Source organism: Pyxicephalus adspersus, chromosome 1, assembly GCF_032062135.1.
Source record: "Pyxicephalus adspersus chromosome 1, UCB_Pads_2.0, whole genome shotgun sequence".
NCBI lineage: Eukaryota > Metazoa > Chordata > Amphibia > Anura > Pyxicephalidae > Pyxicephalus > Pyxicephalus adspersus.
Genome location: NC_092858.1, coordinates 149,633,263 through 149,651,063, shown reverse-complemented (window position 1 = coordinate 149,651,063; position 17,801 = coordinate 149,633,263). Strand labels below are relative to the sequence as shown.

Below are 17,801 nucleotides of genomic sequence, written 5' to 3'. Positions count from 1 at the left end.
ACTCTGTGTCAATGTATCCCCTTCTGATCACTCTTTGTCAGAGTGATTAGAAGGGGATACATTGACACAGAGTGATTTTTTAGTATTTTGTTCAGAATCTTTTTTTTCTAGGTTTTTCTCCTTTAAAATTGGGTGCGTCTTATAGGCCGGAGCGTCTTATACGAAATGCGAAAAATACGGTAATTAAACTGACTAATTTAACTAATATGTGCTATATAAAATCGGATAATTGTTTTGTTAGGTCACACTTCTAGCTGAAATTAAGTGGTGAGAGGAACGCTCTTGGTAGAAATGGAGACAGGACCTCTGGGATTTCACTTTAGAATATTTAGGGGCACAGTAATAGGAGTACACCTATTTGCACTGACTATGTGGACTCTGCCTTTAGGACTGCCAAATGCCTTTACAACACCTGTGGAAGGTGCCACTGACTGATTGACTAGTTCCTTCCAAATCAAGCTAATACTAGGCATACACCATGGGTGTACAGTGGTACCTCGGTATAAGTCCGCTTTGGAATAAGTCCAACTTGGTATAAGTCCTGTTTGGACAAGAAAGATTTTGTGTGGTATACAACCTTTGCTTGGTATACAACCTTTATGCTAGAACTTGTATGGGTCAAAATGAGTCATAACACCGCGTGCTACCCTTATTTACCGCTCTCGAGACAAAGCCACGACTGCCCACGAGCGTCAGTATGCCAGTTGATACCATTCAGTGAACAACCCGCGCTATAACTCTCTGTGAATTACAGAACATCTCCTCCTCCCTTCTCAGCACCATACTAGTAGGCACTCAACTATTCTCAGCAAGGTAAAGTAAGGTTACATTTTCATTTATTTCATCTAATTGCTTTTGTATTTATATATTTCAGTATTAAGCAGTGTTTAGTATACAGTGAGGCTGATAACGCCGACGATCTGTTTTGAATGCAGAGGATATCATTGAATTATTGCTATGTGTTCCCTACTGTGTTAAATCTGGCCTTTCTTCAATCTGGCCCGCAATGCCATGCCCCTCCCCCTCCTCCTCTATTTTGCTTTCTATTTCTCTATTTTTTTCTTTGGTTATTTATGTTAATACTTTGAAAGTTGCCTGTGCTCAGTCATTCTGCTTGTTTGTTCATAATATGTTTGTGATGCGGAAGATGATAACACAGTTGGTGATTTGTATGTTTTAATGTTTAATACCAGTATGTATGAAAAATTATAAAAAAAAAAAGCAGTGTTTAAATTATTTCATACACCTCCATCAATGTATAATATTCCAATAACAATAGGATTTTTTTTTTCACGGGAACAGATCAATTTCCTTTTATTTCTTCTGGGAAAAATTTGTTTGGTATAGGTCCTGTTTGGTATAAGTACAAGGATCTGGAACCGATTAAAGACTTATACCAAGGTACCACTGTATATATAAATTATTTGCCTGCCAATCTGACCTAGATTCAGCAGTTTATTAGTTAGATCAAAGTTTCTCAACCAGGGGTCCTCCAGAGGTTGCTAGGGGTCCTTTGAGCAATTTGTGCCTCTCAGCTTATTTGAATAACACCAATGATCTTTTTTGCTATTTGTAGGGTTACATTAAAACCACTGACCACCACATTTATGTAGTGTAAGCTGGATATAGTAATTATAGAAGCGTTTCCTGAGACCTGAAAGTTAATTCAACAGTTCCCACTCATTAGAAAAAGGTCAAGAAAGGCTAAGTTAGAAAATGTTTCATTTAGTATAATAACTGTGGCATAGTTGTTATAATTGGCCACTAGGTGACAGAATTAGTCTTAAGCTACGTACACATGTCAAATTTTTCTCGCCCGATTATCGGCATCGGCCAGATATCGGGGGAGAATCTGGCGTGTGTACAGCCCAGGTCATTCATCGTCCGTGGATCCGTCCTGGCTGATCCACGGACGATGAACGATGAGCAATCCTAATGCAAGGGAAGGGGGAGAGCCCGCAGCAGGGTGCCGCTCCATCGCTCTACCCCTCCCCTCTCCATAGAGCAGAACGGTGCTGTATGTACAGCACTCGTTCATGCGTCTTGCAGTTCTTATCGTTGGAAAGGATCGTGAAAGATCCTTTCCAACGACAAGAATTGCACGTGTGTATGCGGCTTTAGTTTTATTATTCACTGAAAGGAGCAAAGCGCAGGGATATGAATGACTGGGCACAGAAATGCTGCAGAATTATTATATTTATAATTATATATATAGCGCCAACATATTACGTGGCGCTTTACATTAAATAGGGGTTGCAGATGACAGTCAGATACAGACAGTTTCAGAGGAAGAGGAGAGGACCCTGCCCCGAAGAGCTTACAATCTAGGAGCTACATACATACGTATATGTATTACTGCAAACAAAATGCTGTTTGTACAGAGCTGACATTGCAGCACTAATAAGCAAGTACTTTGATATTCTTACAGGTAATTGTGACAATTAGAAAGAGTGATCGTAAGGCTGTGTAACATGTGAGATGATTCTCACCCAATATAAACAGTCAGACGAGAATATTTTTAGAATATTTTTGTATTGTAAACAGCAGACAACCCGTGTACAAATTAACAGAAAAGAACAGATCGGGTGCCGCTCACTCGTTATAGAACTGAATGGCTCCGGGTGCTTACTGCTCGTTCATTCATCCGTCACTCTTTTGTTGCTGGAAACACTCATAAAAGTTCATTGATAAAAATTCCACAGCCTAACAAGGGATACTGATGGTAATAATGACCTGACGGAGGGTCTATCCCCCCACTGCTATATCCAAATAAAAAATACCAGTGTTCAACCCAGAATTTTTTTAAGCTGGGTGGGAAGGAATTGTAGGTGGGTGGCAGGCCTTGTATTGTGCTGTGTGGTGCACCCATCTAAAAGGGGCCGGGGAGAATACTGAATATCTTAGTTAAACTTAAAGCAATCACCCCAAAAAATTATTTCCAATCTTTATTCATATGCTAAGAGTTCATGGAAGTGATGGTGAAAATCCATGTGGCCGGTTTTGTATCAGCTATCTGCAAATAAAATCACTTCGTTTTTTTAAGCCAAATGGAGAAGCTGTAGGTGGAGCGGTCACCAACAAAAACATTTTCTATAGGAAAAACATTTCCCTGCCCCCCAGGACATCCCTGGATATATTGTGTGCTTGTGCTGCCAAAAAAAAAACATTGCAATGTCACATTAACCCATTAAATCATTGTCATGTCAGCAGCTCCACTCCCCTGGGTTCAGGTTATGCTGTACACATCATTTATTAGACCCGGCCGCCCCCTCCCTTCCACACAGGCTGGGCTCACCTGCGGCACACATCAAGGTGAGGGGAAGGCGCGAGCCGCAGTCACGTGATCCTGCCCGTCCACCTGCGGTGTTTACACATAAAGGTGGACAACTTCTGTAATGCCGGTCAGGTAGACTCCGTGCCCGAGCTGCTGTGAAGCCGCTGTGAGCAGTGCGTACATAACCGAAACCCGCTGCCCGTATGACAGTCCTGGAGAAATTCTTCAAACTCCACACTGTCCTCATACTCATCTTCCTGGTCACGTGCCTGTCAGATAAATCATGTGATCCCAGCCCCGCTTTAGGTCTGCTCCTTTGAAGCCCGTGCGGCCATCTTGGGTCAGGGAATTTTATCTGGTTAAAAGGGCCTAATTATGTAATGTAAGGTTTTCATTTACCTCCCTAGCGGTCTATTTCTGTCCAAATTTGCATGCAAAAAGCTTTTCCATGCAAAGCTTTTTTTTTGCATGGAAATTTATTTTTCATTGTAGGCTGTAATTCTTAGGCATAACTCACTGATATTTATTAATAAACATTAAATAACAAAACACAAAAATCTGTAAAAAAAAAAATTAAACATGTAATGTAACTGTAAAGTAGCATATATAATATATATATAATTATATAAATATTATATGAATATTTTTTGTATTAGACTCAATAGAGCTATTTTGTATTGAATGCAATACAAAATTATTTGAATTTCCCGCCCATCCTCCCATCCGCATCAACGCATGTACCGTCAGCAGGAAACCCCGTAGATCTCATCTCTGCACTTCGCGGCTGGAGATCAAGGAGGAAGGACATGTCCCCAGGACATGCGGGGACCAGCAGGACTTGGGGGACAGTAAAAGAACAAGGTGGGGTTTTTTTTTAGTTACAAGCGACCCTGAGTGTGACTCAGGAATACCGTTTTTTGCATCTAAAACCCACCACGAGTCACACTCGAGATTACCGCTGGGGGGTTAAAGAGGAACTATACTCAAAACACACACACAAAAAAAAAAACTTCCCTTCAAACCCCCAGGACAGTCCAATCACTCCGGGGGTGTCCGGCATCTGGTCCTGCATTGTTCTGACATCCATCCCGGAGCCGGCGCTCCAGGCGCCACCAGCTTCGTCTGCTCTTCCGAGTTCTTCATCCTACGTCACCTGACCCAGGCGCGAGATGGGGTGACGTACGATGAAAAAATTTGCCGATCTCACTGCGCATGCATGAGATCAACAAATTTTTCTCTTTGAGCAAAAAGGCTCATTCTGCGCATGACCGAGATGCTCAGGCATGCACAGAAGGAGTGGCCAAGAGCCTCCCGGGATGCCTGACGTAGGTATTCCAAGAGGCTTTGCGCTCCCATTCATTCTCGACTGCCTAGGTGGCCGAGAATTAGGGGGCAGTGCTGCACCCTTTTTTTTTTTTAAAAAAGGGTGTTGCATCTACAAAAACAAAAAAAAAACAGAATTTTTACCCTACATAAAAGGGTTCTCTACCCTTTTATGTAAAGTGAAAATTCTGAGTATAGGAACGCTTTAAGGAGCATTGAAAATTGTACAGAGCTGTGCAATTAGGACTGGCTTCACTGAAAAACAGGAAAATTAAATCTATATTTTACCTGTGTGCCTAATTTTTCTGTTGGCTTTATATTTTATTTTAAAATATAAGTTAAAGCAGACCTAAACTAAACTTTTTACCATTTTATGTAAAGTAAAAATGTCCTTCTTTTTTTGGGAGGGGGTTTAAAAACCCTTTTTTAAGCCTCTCCCTTTTTGTATTTATCGCCACTTCGAAAAAAATGGGAGCGCAGAGCCTCCTGGGATACATACGTCACGCATCCCAGGAGGTTTCTGACTGTTCCTTCTGCACATACCGGTGATCAAAGGAGCTTTTTCTTCAATGGTAAAAAAATATTGCTGATCTCACGCATGCGCTGTTTTTTTCCCTATCTACTGCATGCTACATCACCCGATCGCACGCCTGCGCAATGTGAGATCAAGAAGAAGGCGCCTGTGAGAAGGCGGAAGAAAGGGAAAGAAGATGGCGCCCTGCACTTCCTCCATCCCAAAAGCAGATTTCAAGACAATGCAGGACCCGATCCAGGAAACCTCAGGATCGATCTGTGAAAATAAAGGTGATTTTTATTTTTTTAGCTTAATTTTTTTTTTTACTTTTATTGTTTTAAAGTACACCTAAACTGAAAAAAACACCAGGAGGTGGTATTAGTTGACAGAGCTTTTGTTTAAGCCCAAAAATGTATGGAGCATGCGTCGTGTAGCTTAGAACTCGGAGCACGGTGTAGCGTCATCACACCCAGAGCCAGCCGCCGGGCATAATGTAACTGGTTTACATCATCCAATCTGTGAAGTCTATTGTGATGCCAGGGGTGAAGATGGTGACTTCCATGTGTGCAGGATCTGTCATCCCTACAGAGTGACAACTCGGGTAAGTATGTGCCAAAAGCATGCTGTGCAGAAGCTCACCACCCACCAACAAGTTTAGTTCCGCTTTGAGATATAATTTAATATTTTAGATAGAATAGAAGGGACAGAATATCTCCCTTGATTTTTTTTACCATGAAGTTGTACCTTCACTTCCTCTCCCTCAACCACAACAGGAAGTAAGAAGATAACTCTCTGAAGTGAAGGAGATCTGCATTGTCCTGTGCTTTGCTCTGAATTACAGTTAGTGGTGGATTCGGGCTGGCAATATGCCACATTGCACAGAATTGAAGTGCTTGAAGCACAGGGCACTGCACTACACTGGTAAGGATTTGCATGCATTTGTAGTGCTGTATCAATGAATGGCAGCCCAGTGCACTAACACACGTCTTATGAGTTGCAGAGAAACGTGTTTATTCAGCACACTGATTACAATGAGCCCTTAGCTTAGACAGTTATCACCTGAACTAAGATCCCCATTGTAAGATTTCTCCTGTATTCCTTTCTGATGACAACTCAAGATTTTGGACTTCACTCACTCTATGGCTGCTCCTGGCCTTTTTTATTTTATAATAAGGGGGTTGATTCATCCAAAACTCTTTTATTAGCCCATTAAATCTTGCTGACCAAATCAGCTTTATTACTGGGTCTCCATTTATGTAACAGTGCAAAAGCAGATTACTCAACCAGAGGACAATACAGACTGTATACAGGTATAATGGACTCATTGGAACTATGAAATCTGGTTTCCAAGGGGTCCAAGAGCAACACATTTTTTATCAACCTATAGATTTTGGACCTCAACCAAATATGGTCTACTACTCGTTCATGGAACTGGAACAGACTGCTCTTCTCTCTCATTTCAAGTATGCAAACTGCTGTACTACCGGTATTGAAGCACAAAGAGGCAGGATTCAGATTTAGGAAAGAACCCCCACATTACAATGTGTCCCTTCCCCAGTACACTGAAGTCATACTTTGTATTGGAAAGTGATTTATGGTATCTTTTATTTCCTACTTCATTATCCTTTACCATTTCTCTTTCTTTTTCTCCCATTCCTCATTCTTTTTTTCTCTGTTTCCACTTTTTTTTTCAGTCTATTTTAATACATATATTTTTTTCATTGCATGTTTGTTCCTTTACATAACTTGGTTTTCACAATAAAAAGTGTTTACAAAATCCTAACCTACAACTATGGATAATATTGGTGTTAATGTTTTTAAAGCACCCTCATGTCTTTTATTGTTCACAAAAACTACGCTTTTAACCTTCTCTAAAGGTGAAGTGAACCAGACAGTTTTTGCATTGAATCTATTGTAGCCTAGTGTGACTAAATACAATCTCATAAACTTAAAATTATCTGCCTCATATATGCAAAAAGGGAATCTTTCTTTCTCACATGGAAGCCTTTAACACTATCTCAACCCTTAAAAAATGGTAATGAACCATAACCAGTTTATTACCACTATATATCTTAAATTATATGAGTAGAAATTGTCCACATGGCCCCATCTATAAGCAGTTTCAAAAGTTTGAAAAGTCTGCACAAGGCAGGATTTTACAGGACGATAGCATTCTTTAAATAAACCTACACATATAATTTTATAGGAAATATTTAGGTAAAATAAATACATTTAAAACAAGGTTTCTTTAACCTAAAGAGAAAATAATTGCATATACACCTTATAGCAGTTCTGGGCTCCAAATCTTTTTGGTACTCCCCAGTCTTACAGCTGGTCATAGACATTAAAGAATATATATATCATGTATATTCATGTATATCATGTATATACATGAATAAAAAGCCATGCATTATTATTATTATCACACAGTATTTATATAGCACCAACTTAGTGGTGCAACAACAACGCAGCACTTTACAAAGTCCATAGTCATGTCACCTGCATGCAACCAGATGCTGTATAGACCAGGACCTCAACACTATGGCCCTGATTCATTAAAGCTCTCCAAGGCTGGGGATAATACACTTTCACCAGTGAAGCTGGGTGATCCAGCAAATCTGGAATGGATTTCTTCAATGTCATTTGCTATTTGCTAGCAAATGCTTTGAATCCATCCCAGGTATGCTGGATCACCCAGCTTCACTGGTGAAAGTGTATTACCCCCAGCCTTGGAGAGCTTTAATGAATCAGGGCCTATAAGTGATAACGAGAGAGATAAAATTATCTGTGATCAAACCACATACATAAAATACTGTTACTTTGGACAACAAGTGTATAAAGCTTAGTCTTGCTCTTGTGCAGCACATACTATTGCAGATATAAAGTGTTATGGTGTGCGGTGCGCGCAGTGTAGATTCATTTTCACAGATTGGTTTTTCACTGTGAGAGAGGAAGTGGAAATTGATGCAGAAGATGATACTGGTACTGAAACAATAATGCAGAATTGCTGGGTTGCGTTTTTTGCTTTTCTACTTGAAGGATGGACAGTGCAGCTCCTCTTCTGATCCTCATGTTGGCAGGTTTTTCTCTTGCTTGTGAGTATCTTATGCACAGTTACTAATTTGTGCTCTTACATTTCGAAAATTAAGCAACAGCAGAGCTAAGCGCTGTCCATGATACTAATTTTTTATTTGTACTTAAAACAAGCTTTCGTGGGTCTACTTACTTGATCCAAGGATACACAAATGTGTAAAAACTGTAAAAAGATCTGTAGGTGCAACATTCTGCAAGAAAAAAAACATAGGATAGAGGTTAATCAAATAAGGGACAGAGTAGCAAAGAAGTGGAGTCTTAGAGTGTAAGCTCTTCGGGGCAGGGCCCTCTCCTCCTTCTGTGTCACTGTCTCTTTCTTTCTGTCATTTGCAACCCCTATTTAATGTACAGCACTGCGTAATATGTTGGCGCTATATAAATGCTGTTTATTAATAATAAAAATAATATTAAAATAAAATGTGAGTGTAAATGAAGAAGCCAGACTGGCTTCAGATTAGTGGTATTGTCAAACAATAGGCACCCACGAGTTGTAACTGGCTTTTTTTTTGAGTGTTGAAACACTTAAACTTCTTGCACAATTGTTTTTATGTGTTTTCAAGTCAGCAATTCAAGTGTTTGGAGGCAAACTGCCCTAGGACACTATATGTAGGGCTCTATTTATAAAACAGGGAATTCACTTGTGGGAATCTTCCAGGTCCAGGTGTTTCAGTGGCAGTAATTGATTCCCACCTCGGAATGTTTTAGAGAATGTCAGATTCCCTGTTTTATAAATCAGCAAGCATTGTCCAAAAACCACCTATTGCCTGTCACATATAAGAAAATGAACTGATGCAGTTGTCCAGTGTTAAGCAATTTTTGCAGGTGATTTTAAACTGTTGAACCCCTTGCAAATACCCCAAGTCTGACCAGAGGTGACAATGGTTACAAAACTATTTTAAAGTGATTTAGAAAGCTGAGGTTCACATTCACTCGTGTCAGACATAATTATCATTAAACGGTCAAAGGTGTTTTTTTTTAAGTTTCTTTAAACAAAGCAAACATTCATTTTTTTATTAGATTTGGTTTGGTTCTGGTTTTTACCTGATGTCCTACAGGTATGCAGAAATCAGATGGATTATATGTTTTTATGGTGTATCTGTGCAGATTCACTCTTGTTTGTAATTTCTGTCCTGTTTCTCATATATAGGATCCCTGGTTACATTTGCTGCATTGAATGATGTATACCATATTACTAGAGGTGCAGCTGTATAATACAGTAATACTGAAGGTCCCTTTTGTGTGTAACACATTTTAATAGTTTGATATGGTACAGTTCGCAGCATCTATTTTTGCAAGGTTTTGTTCAATTGTTTGCGTCTCTGTGGGCAGAGTGAAGTTTCTTGCTCTGGATGATACTTAACTTTGTTGGTATTTCAAATGCAAGTCACAATTGCCTGAAGCAAAATGGAATATTAAATTGAATCTGGAATCCAAAAGGTCTTCTACCAGCGGTGCTGAACACAGGTGAGCAAAATTAGCGGCTTGCAGTTTTGCCAGCTTTTTAAAGCAGCCCAATAAAACAAAAATTAAATATCAGTAATATGAAAACATTTTTTTCCAGAAGAGCTGGAAACCATAACTGAACATAACAAAAGCCACAAATGCTAAATGCTAACCAACTCTGATTCCAGGTTTGCTGGATCACCCAGGTTCTTCGATAATAGTCTAGCTTCTCCAGTCTTGGAGAGTTTTGATAAACCAGCACAATATATGGCACCAGGTACCTTAGGTAGAAGGAGGAATTGTTGTCTCCATAATATAGCATGTGTGCAAAACACGATCCTGTCGGCCTTATTATTGTATGTTTTTGCTACTACATAACTTTTATTATATATAGTGACTCCAGAAATTATTTAGAACCCTTCACCTATTTCAATTTTGTAATGTGTGAATATGGGTATAGATGTAAAATAGTTATATATCACATTCAGTGCTAAATTTAGGGATGACCCTGGAAGACAAAGACAACTTGCCAAACAGGAATTCAGTGTACAGAATAACAGGTATATTGTATTGTATTCTGTTGCATGTGGAAATATTTAAACCTAGATAACAATTTTGTACAATGTACATTTTTGTTCAAATATTAAACACAAAAATAATTTGTTTACTTTAGTTGTAATTTACTTTTAAAATATTAATAAACCTGAACCTTACACCGCTACCTACAATAAACATTAAACCTCAATGTAATCCCTAAACCTCACCCCCCTTATTCTGTGCCCAATCTTTAAACCTAACTCCCAGCCATACTTGTACATATAATTAATATGATGAAAATAATGTTTCACATTAGTACTAATTCTAAAAATATTAGGGAGTTTAATAAAAAAGACAAAAGATAGGACATAAGGGGGTCTATTTATAAAACAGAGAATCTTACATTCACTCAAACATTTCCTGTTGGGTATAGAATAATGTAATTGAAACACATAGACCTGGAAAATTCCCACAAGAGAATGTTTGAGTGAATGTAAGATTCCTTGTTTTTTAAATTGAGCCCAAGGCTTAAAATCTTCTATCTGATTGGTTGTTACACATAGTGAAAGGCTCATTGTCAGATTATCGATAATAACTTTCTTTTTTATTTCCCCAGCTAATTCATCCTGCCATCCTTCACAAACTGATGACAATGATTTACAATCTTCTACTGTTGAAGGTCACATAGCCAGCAGCCTACTTCTTCCGTGTTTTTTTAACATATCTCAGATATCACAGGCTGAATGCAATAATACATCTGTAATCTGGAGTTATACAAGCAAAACTGAATCCATTGTGGAATTTCAAATCCAGTCATCTAACGTGCTCACCTGGGGAAATTGGAAACAGCATATAAAATGTGATAAAAACCAAATGAAGAATGGAAACTTTTCTATACTAATTTTAAATGTGAATTTGGACAACGTTGGAAATTTTTCTTGTTCCTTATACGATGGAATTAACTATATAAGGGCAAAAAGAATACTGCAACTGCTCATCATGGGTAATGTTATAGAAAAAGGCATACTAAACTTGCCAAATTATTCTGTAGGTAATAAAAATGATTCATATTCAAGGTCCATTAACACCCTGGTGTCCTGTTTTTTTTTTTTGCATTAACCTCCCTGGCGGCCTGAATAATAAGTATTTTCCAAACGGTACATTTCCCGCCTGGTCCCGCCTCCCAGCTTGCTGGAGGGCAAGACTTTGCGGGCTCGCACTGCCCAGCTGGCCGGCATCTGCTTTCCCTGGCCTCGTGTTTCCAACGTTCACATGCCGGGTACGCAGATTCTGGGCATCGCTGGAGGACGCCACAGGAATGTGGGGACCAGGTAAGACTTGAAACTCCCCCCCGAGTGTGGTTCGGGGTTACCGCTTTTGGTATTGATAATTCACCCCGAGCCACACTTGGGATTACCGCTAGAGAGGTTAAAACACAATGTTAGTTTTGCTATGGCAGCCATTTTAATGGGAGATCATGTCTCTCCCTGGGTAGCCAGCAACTCAGGGTGACAGCAGCTCATTGGGCCTGATTTAATAAAGCTCTCCTGAGAAAATTGACTATTATAGGAGAACCTGGGTAATCCAGGAAACCTGGAACAGATTTCATCCAGGATTGAAAACATTTATCAACTAATAGCAAATGATTTTTAAGAAATCCATTCCACGTTTGCTGCTGGATCACACAGGTTCTCCCATGATAGTCACTTCTCCAGTGTAGGATAGCTTTAATAAATCAGACCCATTATGTATAAGGAGCTCTGACAAACAGAACACAGTGCCCCGCTGTCACAGAGCACTGATGATTTTTACATCCTTTTAAATGTGAATTAATTTTTATTTGTAGCACCACATTTAACACACTTTGTAGCAGTGCCTTCATTAAGAGGACAAAGCACAGAATAAAAAGTTTTTTTTAAATTTGTCATTACAATTTAAATGACCTTTTAATTTTTTAATAACTCCTTTGTTCCCTTAGCTCTTTAATACTTTCTATTACAGTACAAATTGGGCTATAAAAAGCAAAGGCACCAGACTACAATTAAAATGTGTATTTTTTTGTATTCCAAAACTTCTGAACTGTTTATGCAAATTGGGGTAGGTTCAGGGCCTGATCAAAAATGTAGAAGAAACTAATACAACCCTCAATATTTTCATATGATCCTGGGAAAGTTGGAGATTCTAAATCCTGCAGGATTTGCTCCCCTCACTTTTTCAGAATGCTGTGAGAAGGTTAAATGATGTCAACTTTGTCTAGTGAAACGAACCACAAGCTGACCTAAAATTGAGATGGGTGGTTGGTCAACCTCCAATATAGGACACTCTTGAGAAAGACTGCAAGATCCACTGGACCAAGACCAGTCCACCCAAAACATTTGGTAGACAGGTGGGATGGAAACCATGGATTCTTTTGGTTAGAGCTATTGGTCTGCACACCTTGAGTGTCCATTATAAAGAGTTTCCACTGTCCTTTATTGTTTTTATGGAAGAAGTGCTGGGACTCACAAAGATAGGTAGGGGAACCCAGAAAGAGTTTACTTCTGGAGAATATAGAACCCAGAAGATCCAGGTCCAGGATCATGTCACTGCTGCAACCTAGGAAGCCGCCATCTAACCTGCAGCCCCACAGCAAATCTCTGGCTTCATGGAGATCCTCTTCAGCCATTGAAAGGCCACTGATGATGTACTCTGATGATGTACTTTGTCCCTGGCACCTGGCTCTGTATGAGGTACCATCGTGCACAAAGGCAAGCTTTACAATACAAGGTGGATGTGCCATGCAGTGTAGAGCTAAAACAAAAAGCCACCAGGAGCCAGGGATTTATGTTTTGACAATTAGTTGTACGTCCTCCTGACTTTTTTTAGTTTACATTTGCTTTAGGTCCAACACATTGGTGCTTATTCAGTAAAACAAAGGAAGGAGCAGTGAATACTCATAGTGCAACAATTTTCATGCAACAGTTTTCATGAGCAGCTCCAGGGTTTTGCTCTTTACTGTTTCCACTGCTTTTTTGAAATACCCAACTACCTTTATTCAGCAGGAATAATACAGCATGTGCAAAAGTTATTATTTATGTGGCAGATGTGGTTCTGCTGTGGGTTGGAGTCTAGGTTTTGTGTTATGAGAACCTAGTTACACCCAAAAGCTTATATTATTATTTTATCTTTTATCTTAGAGAAGGATCCTACAGAAGACTACTTGTTACCTTTCGCTCTCATCGGTTGCCTTCTGTTTATAATGGTTGCTGCGGTTGTGGTTTGTGTTTTGAGAATCAGTGGTAAGAATTTCTTCTTCTTTTACATTTAGAGGCAACCTTGTTTTGCTGCTATGCAATTTCTGCCAGGCAATTTAAATCTTTACTTTTTGCTTTTTTGCTTTACTTTTTGCTTTTTGGTTTTTATCTAACATTATTTGAAAAACTTTTTTTCCAGAATTAATGTTTCATATTTTATATCTTTGTTTTAAACTCTCTGGTATTTATATATGATTTGTTAAGAGCATTGTTGTGTCTTTGCAGAATGTTGAAACCCAGTACCTGTATTGAATATGCTTTGCGTGTACAAATTTTACCTTTAAAAAATGGTAATAAAGTCTCCTGCTCACACACATACCTTTTTTAGACCAAGAACCCATCAAGAGACCTAAATTCCACAAAGAGTCCAGATTTATGTTTGCCTAATTGAATGTTTGCAATCAACTGATGTGGTCCCAACATAATTTAGTGGATCTGTTCTGCGGACAGGAATGATCGCTGCATTTTTAAAATAGAGAGGATGCAGCAAAGTTACTTCTGCTCTCCTTTTCCTTTTCTTAACTCCCTTCACTCTATCTTGGATGAATATCACTATCATAAAAACATAACAGTTAGATATATCAGTTATCATTGGTTATGGCTAGATCAGACATGTTGGTAAATATCATTCAAAAGTACACACATTGGCCCTGATTTATTAAAGCTCTCCAAGGCTGGAGAGAATACACTTTCACCAGTGAAGCTGGATGATCCAACAAACCTGGGATGGATCTGGTCCTGGATTCAAAGCATTTGCTAGCAAATAGCAAATGACATTGAAGAAATCCATTCCAGGTTTGCTTGATCACCTAGCTTCACTGGTGAAAGTGTATTCTCTCCAGCTTTGGAGAGCTTTAGTAAATCAGGCCCATTTTATTATGTCTACTATGTCTTTAATCAGAATGGAATGGCAGAATCTAGTACATACATGACTTCCAATTACCATAAAAAAAGTCCAGAATTACTTAAATAATTAGATAGTACACCTTGGGTCTTGCATAACATGTTTCTCTGAAAGGCAATGAGGTCAAGTTGGGGGATGTCCAATGGGAAACCCAAGCTTACCCCACCAGCCAAGTGAGCTCTACTGTAATGGAAATCTATGGAGATCATTAAAGTTTGGCAATGCATTCATGGCATTATGTTGAGTAGATGCACCGCTTGCTTGAGAAGGTCTGAATATGTTTCACTGGTGTAGCAACTATGTGTATTTGGCCCTGGTAGGGAAATATAATTTTTAAAGTGGAAGCCCTGCTAATGTTGGGTCTAGCTTAAGTCTTTCAGTAGGAATCTCTGAACCAAGTCCCAACAACTGTTGATTGGAGGTGTCCTTTTTAAGATACCCCACCAGACAAAGTTGTACATCTATTCCCCTACCACCACTTTTGGTCCTGTTGACCTCCATGACCTTGTAGTGCACAGAAGGATGGGGGGGATTTCACTAGTGCAATCAAAGTACATGTGTAGTGGTTCACAGCAGTTTAGAGTGTGGTGTTTATTTGTTGGTGTCCTCCTTTAGTTCTCCCCTATTTCTTTATGACTGTATGAATGTGTCTTCCACCAGCTTCAAGTGCCTAACATAGAGAGCACTGTGCAGGGAAGCAACGACAGATTCCACAAACTCCCTTTTCTCTAAAAAGTTATTGTGCACACATGTCTAGGGGATACATATATAACAACACAGGCAAGTATCGTAGCATTGTTTAAAAACATTAAACTGTTTTTTTGTGTTGCTGTGTGTTTTTCTTTTTTAATTTGCCTTACTTTTCTTGATGTGACTGGAGGAAGGAAATATTGCTTACTGTCCACACTGAACCTGATACACTTTCATCAGTGAACCTGGGTGATCCAGCAAACGTCGAATGGATCTGGTCCAGGATTGAAAACATTTTTTAACAAAAAGCAAATTACTTTAAACAAATCTGTTTCAGGTTTCTGGAGCACCCAGCTTCACTGATGAAAATGTATCTTCTCTAGCTTTGGAGAGCTTTAATAAATAAGGCCCAGTATCTCTGGAAGATATGGAAGAGTTTTATTCATGTTTTGTAATTACTATGGAAATGAACTGTGCATGAATTATTTAATATCAGTATATTTGTGGCAATGTAATCCATAGTCACAGATGCACAGTTTGCTATATGATATAAAATCACTCTAAATATGAAATAAACATATAGATGCCTATGTATCTCCCTTCAGATCGCAGGACTCCTACCTATGAATCAAGCACAGATATGGCTACTTATACAACAGTTGGTAAGTTTATTTATCCTAACTTACTTTTTGAGGTTAACAAAGAATGTTGAATCAGTCCCTGCTCCAGGGAAACGTACAGTGTATGGAAAGTCATACAAACATCTCAAAGATAGAACCCTTGTGTGAACCACAGGACACCAAAACTACAATGCCACAGCTGTCACCATGCTTCTCAGCGTTTGCAGAATTTCCGCTGCACAGAGGCTTTGCATATGAGTAGTAGGTTCATTTTCCTTTTGTAATTAGTCATCTGCCGGCTATAACTCAACCATAATGGCATCGCCTATACTAATTGTTATTCTAATGACTGTTAGAATAAATGCATAAATCATATGTGCAGTGTTTTTTCATTTTTGCCTGAGTTGGTAGCATATGGCTAAGTATTTGGCTTTTATATTGAATACCATCAGACCTATTTAATAAATGCATATGAAGACATAAGCATAATATTATAACCAATGTGCTGGAGGTTTATTAATGATAAAGCTAAATTATAAGTAGATATAAAACACAAAATAATTAAGTTTAGTAATAATGAATATATTATATAATGTGTTTTTTGTAATGAAAGCAGTGTACCTGAATTTGACCTGGTATCAGCCTCTTGCGATTCCTCTACAGTTGGGCAGCAGTGCGAGAGAAGGAAGCAGCACAAGGATCCAGTTAGTTTATCTGATGTGTTCACACTGGCCATGAGGTTGCAGTGCATTTACAGCTTCCTCATGCTAGAGAACCACTGCCTCAGGGAGATGCTACCCCGGAGGGTCTCTATCCGTAGAAGATACATATGAGTGGTAGTGGGCAGTACTAGTACCGCTCACTGCCACCAGCTGTTAAATGTGTTGAAGTTGGTTCTTTAAGAACCAGCCCAACAGTGCCAGTAAGTGCCTGGCCATGGGGAGCTGCATTGAATCACTCAATCCTGAAGCAGGTCTGAACCTATCCTAATCGTCTTAGCTGAATATTATAGCGACAGGTACAAATATAATTTTTCAGTAAATAAATTATTCATTACTTTATTACAGGTGATGAAAGTGTAATGAAAGAAAATGAAATCTATGACTGGATATGGCACAATTGAATACAGAAGTGAAATACATCTGCTTGGCAAATGGAAAAGGACTTTGTACAGCTCAACAACTAATTAGTATGGATATAATTGATGAAGGACTATAGTATATAGGAATGGAAAACATTGAGGGCACGTAAATCTAAGAAGGATGGGTCTTCTTGTTTCAAAATCTTTGTGACCATATGGTTCTTTTATAAATACATTGACAATAACAGATGAGACATCTTCCTCATGGTTCCTACTTTCCACTTGGAGTGTATCCAGCATCTTCAAAGCAAAGCTTATTGTATGAAAAAAAAATCCCTATCTCCACACAGCATTAGGGATTCTAGTGATGTTAGCTATAGCGTTAGATATAGTAGTATAGCTATATGTCTGCTCTGTAGCAGCTAAAGAAATGCAATAGTAAGTGCATGATTTTTTAAATAGTTGTGTACACCTATACCAATGTACTTGGTAGGTAGTTCTGACCACTACAAGCCCCCTGATAAGTCTAAACATGCCAACAGAGCCAGTTGATACGTGTAATTGTTGGGGAGTTGTGGTGGCTTTTATATATCACCTATGTTTACCTGCCTATACTTTGTACAGGTGGATTATTGCAATGTGGTAAAAGAAATAGAGGATGCAGCATTGGATAGCTGCTAATTGCTCCTCCTGGCTGGCAGAAGGCTGAGCCAAACAACACTGTCACTGAATTGTTTTCTGCTGCAATGGTAAAGATGTACTTTTGAATAACCATATAAGTACAATTCTATCTTTCAGAGAATTCATAAGGTTCATTTAGACCATAATATATATATATATATATATATATATATATACCGTATTTTCCGGTGTATAAGGCGACTGGGCGTATAAGACGACCCCCCACTCAGTTGGGGGTCGTGTTATACGCCAAGTATTGTACTGTTCCTTTTGCCTGTCAGATCTCGCTATTGTGCGAGAACTGAGAGGCAGAAGGAACAGTACAGTACTAGTTCTAAGTAATGAATG

At 38.9% G+C, this 17,801-nt stretch overlaps 2 protein-coding genes across 4 annotated transcripts in view; one reads left to right on the top strand and one right to left on the bottom strand.

The window, feature by feature from the left end:
* The window catches only part of TTC19 (tetratricopeptide repeat domain 19), an 11,755-nt gene extending 8,211 nt beyond the window's left edge, over nt 1–3,544 (bottom strand). The window contains exon 1 of the mRNA XM_072430958.1: nt 3,296–3,544. Within this exon, the coding sequence (XP_072287059.1) occupies nt 3,296–3,527 (232 nt within the window). The 5' untranslated portion in view covers nt 3,528–3,544. The remainder of the gene's footprint in view (nt 1–3,295) is intronic.
* A 4,546-nt stretch (nt 3,545–8,090) lies between these two features.
* On the top strand, nt 8,091–17,583 carry LOC140344033 (uncharacterized). 3 transcript variants are annotated; one of them, XR_011923462.1, is made up of 5 exons: nt 8,091–8,206; nt 10,801–11,187; nt 13,361–15,161; nt 15,677–15,733; nt 16,759–17,583. XR_011923462.1 is itself a non-coding variant. In XM_072430943.1 (5 exons), exons 1-5 carry the CDS (start codon nt 8,152–8,154, stop codon nt 16,812–16,814), a joined length of 657 nt encoding a protein of 218 aa, XP_072287044.1. In that variant the 5' UTR covers nt 8,091–8,151; the 3' UTR covers nt 16,815–17,583. The 3 variants fall into 3 exon arrangements, 1 of the variants encoding a protein (XP_072287044.1); XM_072430943.1 differs by having other exon boundaries at nt 13,361–13,462; XR_011923464.1 differs by lacking the exon at nt 8,091–8,206 and adding an exon at nt 8,975–9,668 and having other exon boundaries at nt 13,361–13,462.
* The last annotated feature ends 218 nt before the right edge of the window (nt 17,584–17,801 follow it).